Source organism: Phycodurus eques, chromosome 19 (assembly GCF_024500275.1).
Source record: "Phycodurus eques isolate BA_2022a chromosome 19, UOR_Pequ_1.1, whole genome shotgun sequence".
NCBI classification, from domain to species: domain Eukaryota; kingdom Metazoa; phylum Chordata; class Actinopteri; order Syngnathiformes; family Syngnathidae; genus Phycodurus; species Phycodurus eques.
In genome coordinates this window covers 3981979-4005858 of record NC_084543.1, presented here as the reverse complement: position 1 = coordinate 4005858, position 23880 = coordinate 3981979, and the positions used below count along the sequence as shown (strand labels likewise).

The window sequence follows — 23880 nt, the reverse complement described above, 5'->3', positions numbered from 1 at the left end:
ATACAGTGATACCTTGACTTACGGGTGACCCAATTGACGAGTTTTTCCAGTTACGAGCCGTCGCTTCAAAATGTTTTTTGCTTTGTGCTGCGAGCTCAAATTTGGCTTCAAGCTTCAGATACATTGCCGCTCAAGTGAGTAAAAAAATTGGAAAGAATTTTAAATGCAGATGCACTTTCAGCCATTTATTGAAGGGGACAAGCAGCCGAATACACAAATACAAAATGAATACACTCACAAGGAGCACGGAGCAGACATTACCGCTTGTAAAATGGCTAACCGGCGCTGGAGTCAGAGCTGCTGACGTCACTCATTAGGCCATGCCCCCCCACGCCCCCTCAATGGCGCATGTCAACACACAAATACATTACTGTACTGTACTCTATGTGCGGTTATGACTTTCAGCTTAATTACACTTCTTCATTTAAAAGAAAATGCATTTCTTTCCATTGTCTTTTATTGTTTTATCATGTTTTTATATTTACATTTTACACTACTTTGTTTTTTACGAGCGTGAAAGGAATTATTCAACTCTTAAGTCAAGGTACCACTGCACAGTGCATGGTCACAACAAAAGACGTGGCAAAGGTACTCACATTTTGTACTCAATCAGAGGTGCAGATACTTGTGTAGAAAAGGACTTGTAAAAGTAGAAGGACGACTTCTGTAATTACTGGTAGGTAGAAAAAAACAAAAAACACTCTGGGCTCTGAAAAGTACAAAAGTAAAAAAAAAAATGTTTTCGTCTTTTTTTACGTCGTGTCGTCATCCGTGGAGGTTGAAAAAAGTAGCAAACCTATTTTGAAACCTGTTTTGACAAATAGCAGACAGTACAGGTATCTGTTTTAAAATGTAGTGAGTAAAAGTCACAACTCCAAAAATACTCAAGTACAGATACCTGAAAGATCTACCGGTACTTGCATACAGTAACGACATGTGCATATTTACTTCCCACCGCTACGCAACAATAAGTACACCTCTGTAACAAAAATTCGGCTTAATCTCGTCATTCTCACTGCAAGAATCCTCTAAAATGGTCTTAATTAACAACGTCACGGCTGCCTACATGATTTAATGTGCCACAGTCGTCACACGACGCTCCAAAGAAGCGCATCACGACTTAACGCGTGATGTAGCCTACATGCGACTATTTTTGAACTAAAGAATTCCACCATGTTCACCCCTCTGGGACCTCAAAAAAGGCAATGTGCGTCACCGACTTAAGTTGAAAAAAAAAAAAAGAAAAATGTGTGAAGGAGGATTACATGCATTATTTGAAGTGGAAATGAATGATTGAATCCTTTAATAAGGCACATGTGTAGGTGTTAATAAGAAGAATTGTATGAAAAAAAAATCTGTTTTACGAAGGTAATCATGTTAAACCTTGATTGACGCTGTCAGAGAGGTTTCCATTCAACAATGAGTCCATGAGAATAGTTCACAAATCCCATCGAGTACTTTATTATAACAGTATTTAAAGTATCCTTGACTCCCTTTATTTTAACTGCATTTACTAATAAATTCCAAACAGTCTACAGTTACTAACTTTCAGTTAATCAATGATTCAAGGATTCAATCATTTTTTAATTTGATTGTCAATACAGTACACTGTAAATCCAGGAGTCACGACATACAGAAGAATCGAAAAAGGTGTTTCTCTCGCTCTAGTAAACACCTAGACAACTCAACTTAGCTTAATTTTATCGGTATAGCACTTTACAAACATGCGCGGCTGAAACAAAGCACCGCACATTAAAAACCAAGCTGAAAACATAAGACAGTAGAGCACAACATAATAAAAAAAAATATAGCAGTAACAAAGTTAAAACCAATGGAAAAAAAATAATACACAAAAATATGGGCTCAGTTCAAATTGTATGCTCCCTCCTACGTGCTCCAGTTAAGAGGCGAGCGGCACCATTTTGAACCAGCTCGAGACTTTTCAGCGAGGACTGGGTGACTCATGTACGAAATGACTGCAGAACTTGTCATTTCTCGGACGTATTGTAATCCAATGTCAATACCAAATGTCAAATGTGCTCGATCCATAGCTTCTTTGGGGACGTTGGAGTTTGACTTGCTGTACGACAGAGCCACCAGCTCCTTGCACTGCACTGTCCTGAAAGCGAAGGTAAATAAGCACAACTCAATGTTTATTGTTTTTTTTTTTTGGAGGGGGGCTGGAACAGATTATTGGTATTTCAGTTCATTTCCATGGGGAAAATTGATTTGATATCTGACTAAATTGGGATCTTGGTCACGTAATGAATTCATGTCACAAGTCAAGGTACCACTGTACATGCTAAAATGGGAAACAAACATTTATCCATCCATCTATCTACTGTATCTATCTCTCCCGGCCGGGTTCAGCCACTCAGCATTCAAATAACACAAAAATCCAATCAGGATCAAACGTGGTTGTGTTCTGTTATCTTCTTTTTTAGGGCACTTGCATGTGATTTGAACACATTAAAAGCGTTGCATTTGTTTGGCCGCAAGCCCGTCGCTTTGATGTTCGACGCCATCGCAGAGCCGCCGGTGAGGCTGTAAAATCTCGATACCAGCGGATGAAAGCTTTGTAAATGGTTCGGCGCGTACAAAGACGCCCGCGCCTGATATGAGTGGATATATAACATCAAAATCAAAATGTCACGTATTTCATTATGGCACTGTTGATGCGAGGTAAACTTAGTAGTGATTATGAGGGCAATTGTAGCATACAATTGTCCTAAATGTCTAAAAATTAAGATTCAGGGGCAACTAAGGGGTTTCTAAAAGTACTGTACATTTCCAAAATGAATGCTGATCTTGTGTCAGTTTATGAATGGCAACCGGTCAATACGCGGGTAAAATGTACCTTTTGCCATCTAGTTGAAGAGAGACTAATTGTTCTGCATGTCACTATACGTTGATGGTATAGATAGATAAACAAAGATAGTTTTTTTGTTGTAAGAACAAAAATAGACAAAATAAGTGTACATTTCTGTGGCACACTAATCAGTCATGCTCAATAGATGGCGCTAGGGTGCCACCCCAACCACGTATTGTGGTCACCACATAACTTTTGTTGAAGACAAAAAATGGAATTGAATTATTTGTAATCAAATGAAATTTTTTTCAAAATATATGTATATCTATTCTTAGATTAGCAGGATAAGTCGTATGAAATGAATGATGAGTCAAGTTGTTTCCCTCATGTGTGTTGTCTGCGTAATGATGCATTCCCGGTCTGGGGCGCACCAACCTTTGCCCATCGAGTCCAATTCAAAGTTTGACACACGCAGTAAATAGGACGTAACATTCCAGCGTCCCGAGCTGGCCGACGTCACGTTATGGCTCGGCACTTCTGTGATCTCAACAAAGTTTGAAAAAGAAAAAAGAAAAAAAACACGTCACTTTCCAGTCGAGTCAAGCTCGTTAGCGATCAAGATAAGTTTGCCGCCATTGGTTGCTAGCTTACGCTCATGCTGACTATGCGAGCTACCACAATGCTACCATATTTTTATGTTGGTCGTTATGGTGGGACTTGGAGGGCTACGTATTTTTTGAAGTGGTGTCAAAAGTTTGAGAATCACTGGTCTAGCTCAACCTCTGATATGATATAACGTCTGTCCCGAGACCTTTTCCCAAATATCCTTCAGCTCCTTGCAATAATTCAACCTGGAAACAAAGCCTTCACCTTCCTTTTATGGATCTTCCTGAGCGTTTGCGCAAATGTCCTCCGTCACGCTTTCGTTTCCCCTCACGTACTGTACGTCCTGTCTCTGTCTCCGCAAGGGTCTGAAACCGATGGATTTCAACGGCTTGGCGGATCCCTACGTGAAGCTGCACCTCTTGCCGGGAGCCTGCAAGGTCGGAATCTTTTTTTTTTTTTTTTTTAAACCTCTCCTGTTCAGTGAGGACGTGCAATAACTAACCAAGAAAACCACATAAGAGAGAACAGAAAAGGACAAATGAGCAAGGCAGTGCTACTGCTGAGTGCTGTGGTGTGATTCTTTTTCAGTGTCTAAACACCTGTAAGAACCTGTTAGTTGATATGTTAGTATAACCTGTGTTGTCATAAGCGATTCTAGCACAAGTAATTAAAGTCTATAGTGTTTCCATCGAACTTATTAGTGAATGAACACCAGATCACACGCATGTTAGTCAACTGGTGTACGGAGTCGCTGAGCCGGCACATCGAGGAAGGGTGAGTAGCAGTGGTAGTAGTAGTAGTGGTAGCCCAAAAGTGGCACTAGTAGTGGAAAACATCTACGTCTACTATTTGCAGTCTCTTTTTTTTTCTAAAAAATCATCCCAAAATGGTGTTAGAAGTGGAAAAAAACGTTACGAGTCGTTCACCTACTCATACTACTAGTGCGCTGAATCGTCTTACTAGTGAGGACAAAGAGTGCACTATTAGTAGATTGATTTTAAGCGAGATATCAAGAATGTCAAATAAATGCTTAATCAGATTTATGAAAAGCTTTATGAAAAGTCGTCAGCATTTGTTCGATATCGTACCATGTGCTAGTACAAATATTTGGAATAAACGGCTTTCCATACGAGGAATGGAAAGAATTGTCTTGTTTCCAGAACCTCTACTCGTCATCATCAATTCGTGGTGTTTTTTTTTTTTTTTATTCTTTGTAATCTGCAGGCCAACAAATTGAAAACCAAGACGGTCCGTAACACTTTGAACCCGGTGTGGAACGAGACGCTCACATACTGCGGCATCACCGAGGAGGACATGTCTCGCAAAACGCTGCGGTAAATATTCCCCCGTCTCTCTCGCGCTCTTTTGACAGGAAGTTCTCTCTTCCGGCCTGTTTTGATCACACCCGTCCGCGCTGCACTTTTTTTTTTTTTTTTTGCTTTGCCCATTACAATGCGTTCCCAGACTCCGCGCCGCCGATTCCTCCGGCCGCTTCGTTCCTTCCCCGCTGCCCGCCGGGATCAGTGAGGATCCCGCCTCATTCCGACTGTTTTTGTTTCGCCATGACAGATTGAGGTCACGCTTAAGCACCACGGGGTGTTTTCATGTCCTAGACCCCCTGCCGCCACCAAAGGTGGGAAAAGCTGGGAATCGTCACGTCCGTGCGACTAAAACTTTCACCACGTGGGATTTAAACGGGATTGACGGACAATCTCCCGAGGGAAAAGGCTGACCTGTGACACCGTGTTCACCAGAGGAGCTTGTAGACGACGACATATGCATTATGCCGAGTGGGGATGTTCCATACCACCTTTTTTTCAGACCGATACCAATACGAGTATTCACTCTGGCGTACCCCCTCATACTGAGTACCAGTACTACTAGTACTTAGATACATAAAATTGCAATTAAGCCCTTTCTTTCTTTCTGCCGCACATAATGATTCACCCATGTGTCAAACCGCTGCGGTTTAGCGCCACCAACTGGCCAGGAGGACTTACACAATGTCAGATTTTTTGGTATCGGTGGCTTGTATGGGTACCCCTAATCCTTCAAATAAGTACCGAGTACCGAATATATACAAACAAATATGGGAGGTTTAAAAAAATGGTGTGTGTGTGTGTCTCCGTAACACTTATACATACATTATATATACACATCGATTATATATATATATATATATATGCATGCTGCCGGTCAAAGGTTTTAGAACATTTTTCCAGCTTTTTTTCATTAAGAAGGTGATCTAAAATGAACTCGAAAAGACATTAAATATCTGAGGCAAGAAATGTCATCAAAACTAAAGACAGCGATATGTGAAGCTCTCAAGTAGTGAACATTTGAACGTGACGTCTGTGAATAAATGAATAATAAGTAGACTGTTTCATTAAAATATGTTTTTCAATCCAAGTCACAAATGAGCATTGCGAGAGTTGTTCAGACTTACCTAACATTGTAGCTGGTGGGTTCACTGTATAAGAGCTTTAAACTTACTCAAACTTAATCTTCCTAAGATATGAACAAGTCCACCACCCCACTAACATTGTAACACAAATACTAAGAGCAAATCATCCAATTTCCAATTTCTGCTCTGCTGCTTTATTGAAATGTAACATAAGAGCAGAGCTCAATTTTTCGGCGATGCAATTTACTCCCCCCCCCCTTCTTCCCCACCTCTATGTTTTATCTCCACTGCTGCAGGAAGCAAAGTCAGAAACGGGAATCTGTCAGAGAATATCATTTCGAAGTCTGTCGTATTTATGATAGTGTGGTGCCATTTTACGTCACATCGCTACTACATAAGGTTGAATCATTGTATACAATATGCCTTCACTTTCTGCAGAAGCACATTTCTGGCGGCTTGGGAAATAAAAAGGAATGCACGACATTTGTTCTGTGAGGTGAAAAAAGAAGGTCAAGTTTTTTTGCTCCTATAGAATTGCCTATTCTCATGACAATATACTCAAGTATTGCCTTGCGATACCAGTGACCCGACTTACGGGTTTTTCGGGATACAAGCCGTCGATCTGCCGATTTTTTTTTGCAGCAAAGATCTGAGGTACAAGCGCTGTATGGTGCCAGTGAATGTAACTCAACTCAATACACGACAAGCAGAATGTTGGCAGAGCGTGAAGAATTAATGTCACGCCCCCAGTTAAAGTTTACTGTCAAAATAAACATTAAATAAAGAAAATTAACGCCTTACAACCAAACAACTGCCCAAAGAAAGGCCCCTCTAGCTTAACGCCAACATACAATGGAAAACGCCATTGGCATGCTAACGATTAGCATCAATAGTTGCGGTTTAAGCAATGTGAAAAAAAGACTAATATCATTGCAGCACTTTGAGTCCGTGTGATTAGCGACAATGTGAATGCAGACAAAGGAAGAAGAGCATCTCTTCTTTGTTTGTTGTATGACTGTATTCTACTGCCCCCAGGTGGCCAAGGTGGGCAAAAGCAGCAGCAACAGAATGAATTCAAATGAATGTTATGTTATTACTACATGTTTTTATAAAGTAAAATATTATAATGTACTAGTTTTTTTGTGGGAGCCTGGAACAGATTAATGGCATTTCCATTTATTTGAATGGGGAAAGATGATTTGAGATGCAGGTATTTTGAGATATGAGCATCAGGTGCGGCATTTGGCTTTAATCCCACACTTTAAATTGACTGTGGACGAATTTAACATTTTAATTCCATATATCCACTCATGTGTTGTTGCAGCACAATGACCGAATTATTGTTTTGTTTTTTTACTTTATGATATTAAACAGTATATTCCTGTAACACATGACATATTTTTGGAGTTCACAGTCTGAAAAGATTTGCACATTTTGCACATCAGCGCCATCCATCGTCGCGTCTTGTTCAGTTGCCCTTTTGAAAGGTTCCCAAAGTGTCTGTAATCCGAGATATTACCTCCCAGTCCTGTCACCTGTGTCCCGGAGCAACATCTGGCCCCCTTTTCTGCAATAACGTCTTTTATGATCGCCGCAGATACAAAAACTGCGGTGCCTTACGTCGCCATTAATTTGTAGTTTTGAGACAAATAACCAAATGGGAGATGAAACATAAAAGGTGAATTCCCATTTGAAGCGCCCTACTACACAATACAAAACCTCTCCACCACCGTTAGATTTTGAAATGGCTGGCGTCGCCCACCCGCCTTACGGCCTCTCTCGCCTCGCTGTGCGCTTCTGATTGCAAACACGCCGCCTCCCTCCACTGGCCCGTTCGCTCCCTCTTACGCCTTGTGCAGGTGGCAGGTGTAAAACTTTGATAGAGCCATAAATACGGATCGACTCGGTCCTGCCTGATACACTTTCTCTATCCTTACAGCAATGGAAGCAGTTTATGTACAAATGTATGGAATGTATGTACACATACTGGATATGGAGGCATTTGTAGCTTGGTGAACAAAGTACAGTGGTGCCTTGAGATACAAGTAATCTGACTTTTTCCGGATATGAGCCGTCATTCGGACGATTTAGTTTTTTAGGTTCGAATTTTGCGCTGCACGGTGGCAGTGAACTCCACCGACTTCCCAATGAGCAGCAGTTTGGCGGGATCGTAAACGATTCTCCGAAAAAGAAGGTTCAAACTGTTTAGTGCCACTCCCACTTCAAATCTACTGCCAAGCTGAACATAAAACAAAACAAAATTACACTTTGTGTATTTAGAACAAACACATAGCCTTTCCGTCCGCCAGCTTAATGCTAATGCTAGTTAGCATCTGCGGTGCTTTCACCCTTTAAGCAACAGAATGAACACCAATGGTGCAGCAGCACATATAAAATCAACTGAATTAGTTAACTTATTGGTAAAACATAATGGGAAACGGCGTCGACGGGCTAACGAATAACATCACTGTGGTGATGTTATAATGCGCTACGGAACAGGTATCTGAACACAAACGGTGCAGTAACACATGTCGACAGACAATATAACAAATGTTACAGGCAAATATTCTTTATCCTCTGCAAAAGCAACTAATATTACGACATATACCTGCGCACTTGTGACAGTCCCCTTCATGTAAATCCATATGTCTTTATTATACTGCCCACAGGTGGCCAAGGCATGCACACCTGAAGGAGCAGCACAATGTCCATTGAATGGAAGCCCAAGATATTTGGCAAAAATGTTCCATTTCTTTACATTCTATTTACTTGTGCCATTTCTGTATGCTCTTATGCTCTGTCCGTCAAGGAAATTGACATTTTTCCTCTTTCTCCCTCTCGCAGGGTGTCGGTGTGCGATGAGGACAAGCTGACGCATAACGAGTTCATCGGGGAGTCGCGGGTGGCCCTGCGCCGCGTGAAGCCCGACCAGACCAAACACTTCGACATCTGTCTGGAGCGCCCACCTCCTGTGAGAAGAAAATACATGCTGGGAGGGGGTAGGGGGCTTCCACCCCACGATCACGACAGAAAAGACCAAAAAAACATGACCTTGAATAACTTCCTGCGCGTTATCGACGCATTTGAAGTCGTGAGAAATGGATTTAAGGTTGAAATGCGTGTAGAGAATTAAGGCGGGGATTAGTTAAAGCAATTGTATGTACAGCACGTAATTATTTTACAACACCTTAGTTTTTCTACCAAGCCCTACTAAATAACAATAACAGCTTCAAATGCACTCACTTGTACTACAGATTATATATCATATCTATATTTAGCTGTCCGTGAAGTGCGATATAAATCTAATTTACTTACTTACTTACTTAATTACTTTACTTCAGGAGTGTCAAATCCATTTATTTTTTTTGTCGCAGGCCAGATTTTTGGTACGATTTCCCTCACAGGGCCGTTATGACTGTCAAACCATTAATGTTTCATCATAGTCTCACATACAGTACACACAACAAATTGATGGATAACTAGTTTTGAAATCAGAAGGCAAGGATAATAGTTTGTTCAAATATTGTTCGTTACTGTGAAAACGCATTTAATAACAAAAGACATTATTCGTTACATAAGACGATGTGGAATTTGACAACTGTGCTTTACTACTTCCTTTCCAAAAAAAAAAAAAAAATATATATATTTTTAGCCTTAATAAGCTTGGAGCATTATTTTGAAATCAACTCTATTTGAAAGCGATAAACCTGAATGCATAATAACAATGGTTTAATTGTAATGGCCAGAAAACTGACTGTCCACGGTGCTGACCACCTTTGCAGCATGACTTAAGAAATGGCTCCACAAGATGGAGCAAATGGATTCAAGCATCAACGTCGGTGGGGACGATTGTGGTTCGGCGGGCCGTCGGAGGCCGTCGGGCGTCTCCGACATCTCGCCCCGTCGTTTTTCAAACAAGCCCTTTCGGGCCTGACTCTTCTCCTCTTCCTTCCACCCGCAGCTGCCCTCGCCCACGGCGATGAGCACGGCCCTCAGAGGCATCTCCTGCTACCTGAGAGAGGTGAGGACACCTTTTGACCGCCCGTCCGTCCGTACATTTCCGATACTGCTCGCCGTGTTCGGGATCAGATGAAAACTGACTTTGGCCGACCCCGGGCTGCAGTCGCACTCACATTCCACTTCCGTTAAGCGGTGGCGGGCCGTGCGTTTGGTACCCGGGCCTTCAGTGGGGGCTTACCTGACTTCATCCCACCACTATCACGTTGCAATGATAGAAACCATCGTTACTATACAAAAAACGCAATATAACAGCATTACGGCATGCGACTTTGCCACAAACATCATCTGTAGAATCAATATTTCTCAAATAAGATGGCAAAAACATTTAAAAAGATATCAAATACTATCATACTAACCAGAGATGGTTAGTATGATAGTATGATTGCCAGTCGAAGATGCTTGCAGGCGTTATTTTGGGCCAGCCTAGCGGGCCCTGTGAGGCAAATTTGAAATCGGAAATCCGTTGCTGATACAGTCCGACCTTGACTTGCGAGTTTAATTTGATCTCTCTTGCGCTGCGTCACGAAATTAAACGATAAACAAACGATACTGTTGAAAGTTATCCCATTTGACGCGAGGTAACGAGAAATCATGATGAATTTGTGATGACGTGAATACGAATGGGCTTCTATTAGGCCGCTGTACTTCAATGTTGGTCGTTATGGTGGTACCTGAGTATATATATACATTTTTTTTTTTTTTTTTTTTTTGAGGTGGTATTTGGTTTAAAAAAAACACTGGGCTAACTTAAATATCAAAATTAATCCAACCGCCTCTATGTTTGTCAGCAAGCTGGTTTATTGAGTCCGCTGATTGTTTTTCGTGACATTGGCGCGCTCCCTCCTTTCTAAAAGAAAATTAAAAAATCATTTCCGCTGGTCTGCGGGCGTGCTGCGGCGGCCATCGACGCCTGTTCGCTTCTGCCTCCCTAATGAGTCGCTCGCTATCGACCTGTGAAGGTCTGAGCTGTTTTATTAGCACACGCGCCGCATCCCTAATTGCCAAGTGCATCAGTCAAGACGAACGTCCTCGCTTTTCCCTTTCCCAAAGAACACGGCAAGTTCTGGAGGATGGAATTGCGAGAAGCCGGGGAGAAAAATTAGCGACGGGAGGATGAATGTGAGGCGCGGCATATTGATCACTTTACTGTGTGTCCCGCTCTCGCCTCCAGATAAGACTTAATGAGAGATGGAGCGATACAAAGGAGGCGAGAGACTGAAACTGCGGCTTCTCGTTTTCTGAGAAATTGCAAGGGGGAGCTTTTCCAGCAGATGTGGAGCTCCCGGACAAAACTACGACTATCCGTAAATAACATACAAAACGCGCGTGCATGGATGCTTCTGGCCAAGCGGGTGAGTCACGGCCTCGCGCTTCAGCCGCTTTCTTCCACCTGTCACTTTGGATCTTCTCTGTCGCCTCGCTCGTGTGTCAAAAGCTTCGATAACAGTTTGCAGTCATCCGTGTAAAGTACTGAAGCCGGTGCCAGGAACATCATTAATATGACCGGAATCGTCACCTCCTCACCTATTCCCGCTTGTTTTCCAACAGCAGGCAGCTCAGCTAAATGTCACGTGGACATTTTGAAGTCCCTGAAAAGAAACAAGTCTTCTGAATTTGCCAAGACAGACACGTGTGTTTTTAACAACGGTCAATCAAATACCACTTCTACAACCTGGAAAAATGGATGCGACTTAGTCTCTAGCATCTTTCTAATCCCTACACATAAGTACATGTTGGAGTAGAGCCGGGAAAATATATCCTCCTAAAGTCGTCGCAGGGCTTTTCTCGCCGCGACAACGAGGCGCTCTAAAGCGGCCATGCCAACGTGAAGCTCCTGTCCGCACGCTTTCAAGTCAGACTTTTTTTCTTTTTTTCTTTTTTTTTTTTATATTTTATGTCCCACTCGCTAATCCGCCTTTCTTTGGCTGACGTGCGTCTACTCATGGCTGACAACGAGGCGCTCTGAATAGGCCACGGCAGCGGTATATCCAAAGGGAAGATTTTTTTTTCGGAGTCTAGGAATGGCTAGCTAGCTAACTGCTTGTTGCCATTACGCCGGATAACCACTGATGCGAACAGAAGCTTCTTTTCTGTCTTGTGTAATGGGAGGGGCAACTCATGCCAGGCGCCGAACGAGGCCCCATTTTAGCCACGCCCCCAAAAATCTGAAAAAGTGAAATGGTGAAAACAAAATATCCATTACTACTGTACATAGTTCTCAGTCCTTGCACGTTTCCAGAAATGTATCATTTATTTAGAAACAAATCGCTGGATTTACTGTCAAGGCAGCAAAACCACTCCTCCATTATCAAATTAGAATGAACACATTTTTAAATCACACAGGATGAGTTTTATCCATTTGTGTCAACATTGGACAGCATAAGAGATCTAATCAGGGTGTGGTTTACTGCCACATAAACCTTCCACACTTGGAGGAATTTGTCCTTGTATATTGTTATTGGCAATAAAACAGCCAAATGCTAGAAAACTTGCAGACTAAATGGTGTGGTTGAAAAATGTTATTGCTCGTGCGCACGCGCACACACACACACACACACACACACACACACACAAGCATACATCAATTTGGCATTTAAGCCCAACATACAAAATCAATACATTTTTCTTCTTTCACGACGTCAAAACAAATCCCTGTAAGTGTGAAGACAGAAGTCATAACACGCATCAATATGACTCGGACTATCTCATGCAATAGTGATGTGTTATTTGCGATCACTCGGTTTGTCTTCCCTAAGGAATCCATGAAATGTTGAAGAGGATCTGTGGAAAAAAAGAGAAAAAAAAAAAAAGAAAGAAAAGCATGTACATCAGATACAAGCGTCGCAATACTTTGACCTTTTTATCCCCGATTCCTCATGCATCATGGATGGCATATGATTCAAAAAACTCAATAGGATTCTTGCTCTGGCATTCGTTGAAAGTGTGAAAAATATCAGCTGAAAAGTGCGGCCGGTAAAAGGGCGACCTGCAGGGACATGCAACAAGGACTGCTTCCACTCCAGATGTGGTGGTGTGAATAATAATCCAAATCAATAGGGTTCTTGCTATCACAGGAAGAACTCAACGTTTAGTTTAGTGATTCTCAATAAGAAAAAATCCGTCCTTTAAAACTTTCTAAAATCAGCACATTCGTCAGCCCTTATACGGTGCTTTCCATTATGCATTAGCATTAAGCTAGCGTAAAGTAATGTGGTTAATTTGAATACATGTGTAATTCTCTTTCTTTGATGTTCACTTTGACAGTAAATTCAATCGGGTGTGGCAATAAACAAACTTTTTTTCAAGGCACTACTGTATTGCTCGACGAAGTCAATCAATCAGAAGACGGGAAAGTGCTGAAGTTATTGTGGGCCAACTCGCAAAAAATCCATCAATCAATAAAGAAGACGGTCCCATTGCTATTATCGTTTCAAAGTTACATCAGTCAGCACTACTGCTTCTGAAGGCCCTGGGCAGATTAGATTGACATGGCAACACATACAGGAATTAAATCTGATTGGCCAAAAACAAATAAAAAATAAAATAAAATAAAATAAGCATACAGTACTGGAAGCAGTGCCGCTAAGAGAAACACTATGAAATGAAGACAGTAGACTGTTGGGAATGAATTAATACGATTTAATGGAGCAAATGTTAGAATTTAGGTTGTAGATGTAAGTCAACTCGGTGCTTCTGATAATGTTTAGGGCAGCGCAGCAGAGAAGGCGCTAATAGTTGTAGACTTCATCACATTATTAACCTGACTCGGGCGTCATGAGAAGCTACACGACCAGAGCTCAGTCCTATCTTTACAATGCGTCAGGGAAATATAAAGTGTTGAATTACAGTCGCCGCGTGTGTCGCGTGGCCGTATTGCTTTTGATTACATACGGGGCTCCCGCACCTCAACCTTCTGCCACTTTTCTCACCATCGCCGCTCTCCTCTGGTCGTCAGTGGGAGACGGAGCAGCAGAGAAGTTTGGAGGAGAGAGGCCGCCTGCTGCTGTGCCTGCAGTACGTCCCCCCGGGCGACGGCGACGAGGGTCCCGGCGAGGCCAAGGAGAGGACGCGCGGCGGCCTGTGCGTGGGCGTCAAGCGCTGCGCCCACCTGGCCGCCATGGACGTCAACGGCTTCTCCGACCCCTACGTTAAAACGTAAGGAATCAGCGGGGTTTGTCCGGGCTCATTTTGAATGGGGAAATGAGACACACCCATATTTCAGCCCAGCATTTACATTATCAACATTCATAACCATAATCATAGTATTTATTGCATTAACTTAGCTGTTGTTTTCCCCAAATTTGCTTCATTCAAATATATTTATTCTTTTTTTTTTTAATTCCTGTATCTCATTAAATAATTGGTAATATGATTTATTGTAATTAAATACGAAAAATGCCAAACTGTTTTACATTACAGAGTTAACATTTAACATTTATATTTTTAAATAATAGATAATAAACCCCCAAAATTAAGCAGTTCTAAGTTTTATAACAGAATGAATTATTTGGCGGCGTTTTATCGCTTTGGTTGGAAGTTTGAGGTGTCACAAACGCAAAACTCTAAAACAACAGCACCTGTCAGTGAATGGGTTAGGAGACTGTATGCGTGCAAATGTTTTTGCCCACTTATAATAAGACCTCAGAGTTTCATTAATCTGCCACATATTGTGAGTCTACAGGCCCTTTATAGTGATATTGACCCCTCATAACAGAGCTGTTTGTTTTTGTCACTGGACTCGGAGTCCGACAATTAATCCTACGGTGGTCATTAGAGTAAATGAAAGGACAGAAACGGTCTCGTACTGTACCGCTGACCACCTTGGCGTGAATCAACCATCGTCGTCACTCGTGAAACGACTGACTGAGCCATCAGAGTAACGGTGACAGATGACGGCGGCTTTCCCACAAGTGGGAGCCATTGCCAGTGTGTTCATTCATCAAGATAACGATCGCGGCTTTGTATGTTATGTCAGTCTTCGAAAAGGGAGCGACGCACTCCGCTGCTGGGGTCAGACCGCCGAGAGTCTGGCGGGGTTGTTAGTGTCACAAGAGTGCCCCAACGTTTCATTACTCCGCGGCAAAAGGAAAGCAATATTGTGTGTGTCAGCGAGGTCAGCGACGCTCCGCCGCTTGACTGATGTACTCTGACGGGAAAGGAGACAAATGAGCGTGGAAATCTTCTTAATGCCACACTTTTTTTTTTTCTCTTCAGGGGCTTCGATGGCCAAACAACCCGCAGTCGTGCCCACGCATGCGCTCGCAAATAGACACGTGCGTGTTTGACGGGCCGCGCAAATTGGGGATGGGAGTCCGTTGTTCGGAAGTGCGCCGATCTGGCTCGGTCTAACGTTTGTTTTGACGAGGGTTGTGGTGCAAAGCTCATCATTGTTCAGCAACCAGCCAAAACATAAATGAATACAGAAAGCTATGAATGAATAAATGCATAAACACAACTAAATAAACAGGTCATGGATGGATGGATGGATGGATAAATTACAAACAACTTTTTTAAATAATGAAAGACAATTTTGGGGACTATTTCAAATCGTAGAATTTGTAACACCCCCCATCCCCCAAAAAAAAAAAAAAAAAAAAACAGGACCAGTTTAAAATAAATGAGTAATAGTTGTAATAAAAAAATAAATCAATCAATAAAAAAAACAAATACTGGACCAATTATGCAAAGTTAGCATGTGAAACACCTCGTGGTATTTCTTAGGGATGGGCCACTACCGATACCAGGCATCGGTATATACTGATATATATATACTTGATACTGGTATCAAGCTATCAAGTATTCATGACAGTCGCCGATAGCCGTCGCTGATACTTAAAGCAAAAAAATCTGACAATCCTCCTCGCCAGTAGTTGGCGAGTAGTAGTGTGACGGTTTGGCACATCGGCGAATCATCATGTGCGTCACAAAGAAAGAAAAAGGTGTTTGTTCGCAATTATCTGTCATTGTGTTGATTTAAATTTTAAGTATCAAAATTACGAGTGGAGTACTCAAGAGTGAATACCCGTGCTGGTATCAGTCTGAAAAAAAAAGTGGTGTCGAATTTCCCTCGTATTTTGTGCTACTTTTCTTCTGAAAGGAAACGTAACAAATCACAACTCAACGTTAATGTTTTGTTAATTTAGCGATTGAGGACATTTCTTGGTATTGCCCATACATCCTTGCCACACACACACACACACACACACACAGCCAAGCGGGCCTACGCATCCCACTCATGCACGGCGCCGCGCCGCCTTGTTTCGGTTGACGTGCGCGCACACAAATTCAAGACGCTTTGTTGTGTCTGCGAGCGTGCGGGAACATACGCTCGGAGACACGCCGCGCTGTGGGTGGAAAGCTGAATAAGAGCTTTAGCCGCTCCGCTTCCCGCTTGGAAATATTCTTGGGGGGGCGATATCGGATTACAGCTCACTGACGGATGCCGATGCAATGTGTGTGGCGTCGGTGAAGACAACGGCACGCTCGCAAATAATGCCATCAGCGCAGAAAAAAACACTGTTGCATTTTTTTGCTTCCTTGCTGAGCGCTAGATGACCAGATGGATCGCACACTTGCCACTTTTAACGCGGCAAGCATAAGCTAAAAGAGACGAATAGGACCGCTAACGTCTACTAAATTGACTTTCAAGTCAAAGTAAAATGGACCTTTTTAATGGATTTGAATTTAGGATGTTCGATATCGCCTTTTTGAAGACTGATACCAGTATGTGTATTCTCTCACACATCCCGAGTATCGGTCAAACAATGCCTAAAAACTTATTTAATAGCGTCAAGCCTTTCCTTCGGCCTCTGTCGTCGACGCCAATGTGATAAAAGTCGAGTCGAAGTCGATTAATCGATGTCGTTGATATTTTTGGGACCGGCGCAGACGTACGAAGACCGTCGCCCTGTCGGCAGAACATTTCGCTGCTCCGCGCGGCGTTGTTGTCCGGCGACGGCAGCAGACGGCCGGCTCGAAAGTCCTCTGTCAATTGGCCGCCCGAAACACGTAATGGGTCGATGTTAAGTATTAAACGTCGACGCTGGGAAGTCATGCCGACGAATCAGTTCAACCCCCGACGAGCGATATCGTAAATTGCGCCTTTACAAAGACAACACTGCTGAGGTTTTGAGGTTATAATTGAACACTTTGTCTATTGGTATTGTAGCTGGCGTTTGCGGTGCTGTAAAACAAAGAAAGGAATCCATCCTGCCTCCGAAATTCCAGAGCTAACACGCTTGGCTTTACATGTGAAATCAGCTTAGAAAAGTCATGAGTATTCCTTGCAGCAGGTGGACGAGTCGCAGAGGCTCAATGACGCTGTCACGCTCTTTGTCTCAGGTACCTCAAGCCAGATGTTCAGAAGAAGTCCAAGCACAAAACTGCAGTGATAAAAAAGACACTCAACCCGGAGTTTAATGAGGTACACTGTCAATGCTCATGTGCTCAATGCGTGAATGCAAAGAGAAGGCTCATTTCGGCTCCCAACGGTGCTCGGACACGCTCGGCGGCGTGCGCGGCCAATTACTGTTTGCATACGTTCGTCGTGCCGCCTCGTTAAGGACACGGCAGCGAGGCTTTCCCGATGACGGCTCCGCCTTTTGCTCCGTCTTCTCAGGAGTTCTTCTACGAAATCTCCTTCTCAGAGCTCGCCACCAAGACGTTAGAGGTCACCGTGTGGGACTACGACCTCGGCAGGTCAAATGACTTCATCGGTGAGTTGAAATGGCGCACTGTAAAGCTAACTTGCGGCTGGCGGAAACTACCACTAGTAAACAAACCTTTTCATGTCATTAAAGACTAAAGCAGAGAGATGACCAAAAAAAAACAGGAGCGTTAGCTTGAATGAAGTCACATTAGCTAAAAAGAGAAATGGAACAGCAGCCATAAATCACATTTCGTCAGCCAAATTGATTCCAATAATTGACTCTTCTGTTGCTCAAATTAATGGCAAAGATGTTCTCTTGACGCTGTTGTTTACTGGCAAGCGAGCTGCTCTGCTTTGCTAAATGACCCAAAGATAACCCAACCAAACATTTTATACATCCCTCTGAGAAAATGGCTTCCACAAACCCGATGATGGAGATTTGCTTTGGCGGAGGGAGGAGAGGAGAAGCGGCGGGAAAACAGGCCAAAATCCAGATATGAGGGGTTTACTTTCTCGGTCTGGTTTAGAGATAGTGTCGAGATAATCTTTTAAGTCGAGATTTAAATGTTTCTACAGAGGTAGCCGTAGTAACAAAACCTTTAATGAAAATGAAAAAGGACATTAAGTGACGTTTGCTTACCTCTTCTGGTGTCTCGTGCCGGCGGTCAGGGGGCGTCTCCTTAGGGTGCCACTCGCAGGGGGACACCCTGCAGCACTGGGTAGACTGTCTGAAGAACAAGGGCAAGAAGGTGGAGCGCTGGCACACGCTGACCAACGAGCTGCCCGGCGCCACGTCGCAGGAATGAAGCGCACCTCTCGGGATTGTGCGACCGGCGACACCACGGCGGCGAGGGAGACGGCGGAGGCTTTTCTGCATGACTGTCAAAGAACTCGCAGCCGCACAAAATGACTTCTTCATTCATGAAAAGAAAAAAAATAAACGCGTCAGTCGGAGAAAAGCGGGAAGAGTCACAGATCGTAACAGGCCTCATCGTCGCAGCCGCCGCAAAACTGCTTTTTTGAAGCGGATCCATTTGGGATGCTTGTTCCATTTTTGGGTGGATTTTGCTGGGCCGCAAGTCACGTACGCGCACACGAAGGATATTAAAAAGGCCTTTTCGCATAACGCGCGGCTGCGGTTGGTGTCCATTGGGATGTCGCCAGCTACTGGCCTGGCATGTATATGACAGTCGTTTTTTGCAAAGGAAAAAATGAAAGATTTGTTTTTTGTTTTTTTTTCCTGAAGTGTTTGTCACGTAAAAATACTCGAACGCAGTCTTTCCCAACCTTTTGGAGCCAAAGCACATACACTACTCATACGAAGATATATCGCTCTTTCGGCTGAAATGTTCGGTCCAACTGTTCAGCGTTTCGGTACTTTTTGCACAGCTTTCTGTTCTTTAAAAAAGAAGCTAAACGGCACCTTGATGCCTTTCTGTGACTCTTCCAGTCTTTTTGTATCTCAACTGATCACCTTCTTAGCTCAGCGGTACTATTGATCAATTGTTAGGTGTCGTCTCGGTCTCATGATGTCAAAATCTTAACAAAATGTTGAAGAGGACAGTTTCGAGTTGATTCATGGATCAAACAGTTTTTTGTTTTTTTTCTGTCAGCTCCTTGTTAACATTGAACAGTTGGACATGTGCATTTAAAAGTTTAGAAAAGGTCAAATTAGGTTCACCTGTAAAGTTTATACAGTGGCCCGAAAATCGGCGGTTAATTGAGGCCCATTATAATTGCATTAAAAACAAAAAGGGGCTTTTTTTTGGTTTGTTTTTTTTAAACTAAAAAATTCTGTAAAAACCACCAATACATGTTTTCAGGGTCGGTCCCCCCCCCCAAAAAAAAAGACAAAGGAATAAAAGAAAATGTGCAAATAGGTGAATCCACAGGAAGTATGCGGAGGTCCACTGCCGTGCATTTTAGGCTCATCCAGAAATTTCACCCCAAAGCTGAATATCGCAAACTTTTTGTATTTTAAATGAGAAAACCATCATGGAACGCCGTGCAAAAATGTCACAAAAAACTACTGAAATAATTGAGATTTGGTCTAAATTTACTCACAAATTCACTGTGAAACGTGAGCAGGTTGAGTCGAACACAAAGCTCAACACGCACGCATGTCAATTGTACCTTCGGAACATATCGTTGTTCTGCTGACATTATACGTCACTGGCATAGATAGATGAACGAAAATCCTTTTTCTGACCAATTCACAGGAACTGGATCGTTTCCCGCAGCACGCACGATTATCTCGAAAGGCACAGTAGTCGAGAATCGCTTTGCCGTGAAATCGTGCGGGGAAATTAGCAAACGGAGGCAGATGAGGATGTGCTTATGTGTTGACGAGCGGATCTCGCTCGCACCCGCTATAAGCGGATCCTCAAATAGACAATTTTGCATTTATTACATTTTGGATGTGTGGGGTTGTGACAGCACGCGCGACAAGGAGAATCGGCTCTTCCACGTGAACGACTTCCTATCAATTGTTGGCATGTTCGGTGTTGCTGGAGTCGACTCAAAGACACACACAAAAAAAACGTGCTGCAAGATGACGCGTTCGGTGTTGTTCCACAGTTGCACTCTTTTTATTCCGTGTCATGTTTATGCGATTTGTGTTTTGTTTTTGTTTTTCTCTCTCATGTGCTTTGCAAATATTCCAAAGTTATGAACCTTAAGTGAGGTACGCTCATACCGATTTTTAACATCCTAATCGATTTTTTTCAATGACTAACACGTGTAACCAGATGTCTGTCAAAATACCAAGACTGACCTTCGAGAGGCAGTCTGGTGCCACAAGGCAAAAAATACAAACAAAGGAGAAAGACTACTACTACTATACTACTACTAGTAGTAGTCGTATTACAGTATCTGGTAACTACATTGCGGTTTTGTTGATTAAATATGTTGAAACTTTAGAAAGTCATTTGAGCATTTATTCCATATTGTTGACATCTTAAGGTCCCTGTACTATTACACACTTTGTCCTCACTGGTAAGACAATTGAACGGGCTGGTAGAGTGACTAGTATACGCTAGTAGAACAACTGCCTTATTAGTTTAAAAAAAATAAATAAATCCACTCCTCGTGCCACTTTTGGGCTACTAGTACGTAATTAAAATTGACTAGTAAACTACTGTGCTGCTCTAGCAACACTACTAAGCCCAACAAGTAGGCATATGTCACGCACTAGTTGCCTCCTGGACCCTGCTAATACCGCCAAAGTGCACACTACTAGTTTTGCCTCACTAGGACCGTGTAGGTTTCCTACTAGTATGCCCAAGTTGTGGACCTTAAGCTGGATATGAAGGATATGGTATAAATGTGCAAACCACAAGACATGGGCAATAAAAAAATATTCGGGACTCTTGGTGACAAGGAACTATGTTGCAATGAAGGGAGGAGCTTCATTTAGTCAGGCCATAAGCTTGTCTAATGTGAAAAAAGTGCTTTGCTGCCATCTTGTGGCATCTACAGGCAATTACAAACCTTTTTGGGTGGGCGTCAATGACTCACGGGGGTTCACTGTAATTCACATTTATGTAACAAAGCGCAAAACATTCTACATTTGAAATGTAATTGGAAGCTGCAACGCTTATGTGTGATCAAAAGGCATGCTGAAAAATAGATGTAAAAAATATATATATTGTGTTGGCGGGTTCTTGTTTTTTTTTTTTTTTTTGTTAGGGGTTCTGTGTCTTCTGGAAGTTCAAGTGAGCGTGGTTTATTTCGATTTCATAAGTTGTTCGTATCGATTTGCATGGTGCGTCCCTCGAGTTCTTTCCGTAAAGCCAATAAAATCCAATACTGCCCCTTAGAGGCCGGAATGTGCAACTGCGCACTTGAAGCCACAAATCCAAAAGCTGATCTCGTCTGTCTTGCTCGACCTTGTTGACGCCTGTGAGTGATGTTGTGTCATCACAGATACACACCAGATGTAATAAAAGCACAAAGAGGACAGAAGAACCAAGAAAAAGAAGAAGATGTTATATCAACCAGCTGGACAACAAGATTATTTGGGGCGAGGGCGAGTGGACGATAAAATAAATACATTCAATAAATTCATATCACAATAGGGGCAAAATACTCCATTTAAAAATATTCAAAATCGATTTTTTTTTTTTTAATCCCCTCAGTATCCTAACATCAATTAACCATAACTACCACGTGGACCCATAAATACCAGAGCAATTAAAGATTTTTAGAAAATAAATCATAATGTTACAAGAAAAGAAAATCATAAATATATTTTTGTAAAGATTTTTTGGGTGCGAGAATAATGTCGGAATTTTGTAAAGAAAAGTTGTAATCTTTACAAGATTTATTTTGTCAGGGTAGAAAGTCTTAATCTCATGGGAATAAAATTGTATTTTCCCAAAATAAATCTCAATATTATTTAGTCAAAGTTTAATGAGGGAAGAAAGTAATTATGTTTTAACAACAGTAATAACATCTTTTATTTGGGAAAAGACGCCCCCCCCCCCAAATAATATAATAAAAAATAATTTCTGAGCCGTTGCAAAAGTTGCCACATAACATTTATAAGTGTCAAAAAAATGACTACGCTGTTAAAAAAGACAGTACAGCTGACATCAGGTGAGAAAATGCACCGCAAAGCGGCTCATGCTAAAAATAACAGCAACTTTTTATGTTTCCAAAAAAATGGTGCATTTTTGACAGTCGCTTTTTGGGGGGGGGACATTTACAACAATATTTATCGACTTAGAGATATATGAAATAGTTACATCCAAAAATGTCATGTTGCACCTAAATGTTAAATCTAAATTCAAATATTCAAATACAGCGCTTACAACGGCCGTCAAACAGGTCAGACTGGACAATAAAGCCAATAAGAAGCAAAGGAGCGTTTGCATCATGTTCAATTTCAAGCCGCAGCCTCCTGCAGCACATTCAAAATGAACGACTTTCCTCACAATGAACGAGTCCGACGGGGGCAGGCAGCTCATTTGACATCCATTAAACTAGAATTACGTGTATGTTATAAACATATTCAATGAGAAGTCCATTTCTTATGCGGACCGCAGGAAAACACCCAGCTCCTCCTTTTCCACATGACATGAAATGGCTTAAAATGGAAAAATGGAAAATGTTATGCTGAAGTACTGTAACAAAGTATTTACCTTTTTTTTTTTTTTGGACCAGAGAAAGCTAGCCTAGCATTTAGCATAGAATCAATGCTGAAGTGTCAAAAAACAAAAAGAAAAGAAAATTGCGAATCAGTCCGTGCAGAATAGGAGCACATGGCTCCTTAATAAATTATTCAATGAACAGATTGAACGGAGTCATAATGGATGACATCCACGAGGGAGAGAAAAATGTAAATAATGCCGCAAAAAAAAAAGAAAGGATGAAGGACGACGAAAATGTGATTATGTCACGAGAGGGCCATGTTTCAGCATTTTAGGAGAACGCGGGGGTGAAAACTTTCTGGCGGACGAAGAGACCGGATGCTGCTTTGCTGATATGAGCCAGCTGGATTTAATCCCACTGACCCACTTAGCGCTTATGTGGACAAATGTGAGTGGCTGCAGTACAGTAGCTCCTGTCACATTAGCTGACTCACAGTACAGCACAGGATCTTTGCCTGTCAACATGTAAACAGCCAAAGGGGATTTATTTTGTGTATTTATTTATTTATTCCTGCTCTCATACTGGACGTTGTAAAAGTGTGTTTGAATTCCAAAATGCACAAATTTCCTTTTGAAACCACAGTTCTGGGAACGACCAAACCATTTGGAGGGGGGGAGGGGGGGGGGTCGCTTCAGTAGGCTTAGCAATGCCACTGCCCAATATTATGTTAGTTTAACACATTTGAATCAGGCGCAGCCGATGTACGTCTTCAAAATGTGTGAAGCAAAAATATGATTTCAATTCAAATTCTCGAGACATGGTGAGATTCTTCGGTTATATAACAACGTGGATGAGGTTGTTATCAGAGTGTGTATTCTAAAAAGGATTTTGAAATTTTCTGGAAATTCACTGGAACTTTTCTACCCCCTTGCAACCCTATTAATAACTTCCGCTCTTTTCCGTTAGTCTGTCGTTTCGCATAAAATGTTAGCATTAAGCTGGCAGACTTCTTAGATGGGTGAACGTTTAGTGTTTAAATATAAACTATTCCATTTCCTTGAGTTTTATGTGTCCGTTTAGCTGCGAACCTCGACTAGGAGTCACAAACGGCTTGAAGCAAGCACACGTTACCTCTTATTCGGAGACATTTGCGAGCGCAAGTGAAAACAGGAGCTGAGGAATTCTTCAAAACAAAAAAAAAGTGTTTTCATCGGTTTCATGTTTTTAAAGTGTGGGAGGGGTGCAAACTTTTTGGTTTGTTTTTAATGATGTGGTCTCTCTCTATCATGGCTTTTCACCTGT

The 23880-nt window shown here is 42.2% G+C and overlaps 1 protein-coding gene across 1 annotated transcript in view; it reads left to right on the top strand.

The window, feature by feature from the left end:
• doc2a (double C2-like domains, alpha) overlaps positions 1-19240 on the top strand; it is a 28947-nt gene extending 9707 nt beyond the window's left edge. The window contains exons 3-11 of the mRNA XM_061706682.1: positions 2052-2131; positions 3778-3852; positions 4640-4749; positions 8664-8790; positions 9781-9840; positions 13795-13994; positions 17181-17262; positions 17458-17554; positions 18157-19240. Coding sequence (XP_061562666.1) covers positions 2052-2131; positions 3778-3852; positions 4640-4749; positions 8664-8790; positions 9781-9840; positions 13795-13994; positions 17181-17262; positions 17458-17554; positions 18157-18293 — 968 coding nt within the window. The 3' untranslated portion in view covers positions 18294-19240. The remainder of the gene's footprint in view (positions 1-2051; positions 2132-3777; positions 3853-4639; positions 4750-8663; positions 8791-9780; positions 9841-13794; positions 13995-17180; positions 17263-17457; positions 17555-18156) is intronic.
• The last annotated feature ends 4640 nt before the right edge of the window (positions 19241-23880 follow it).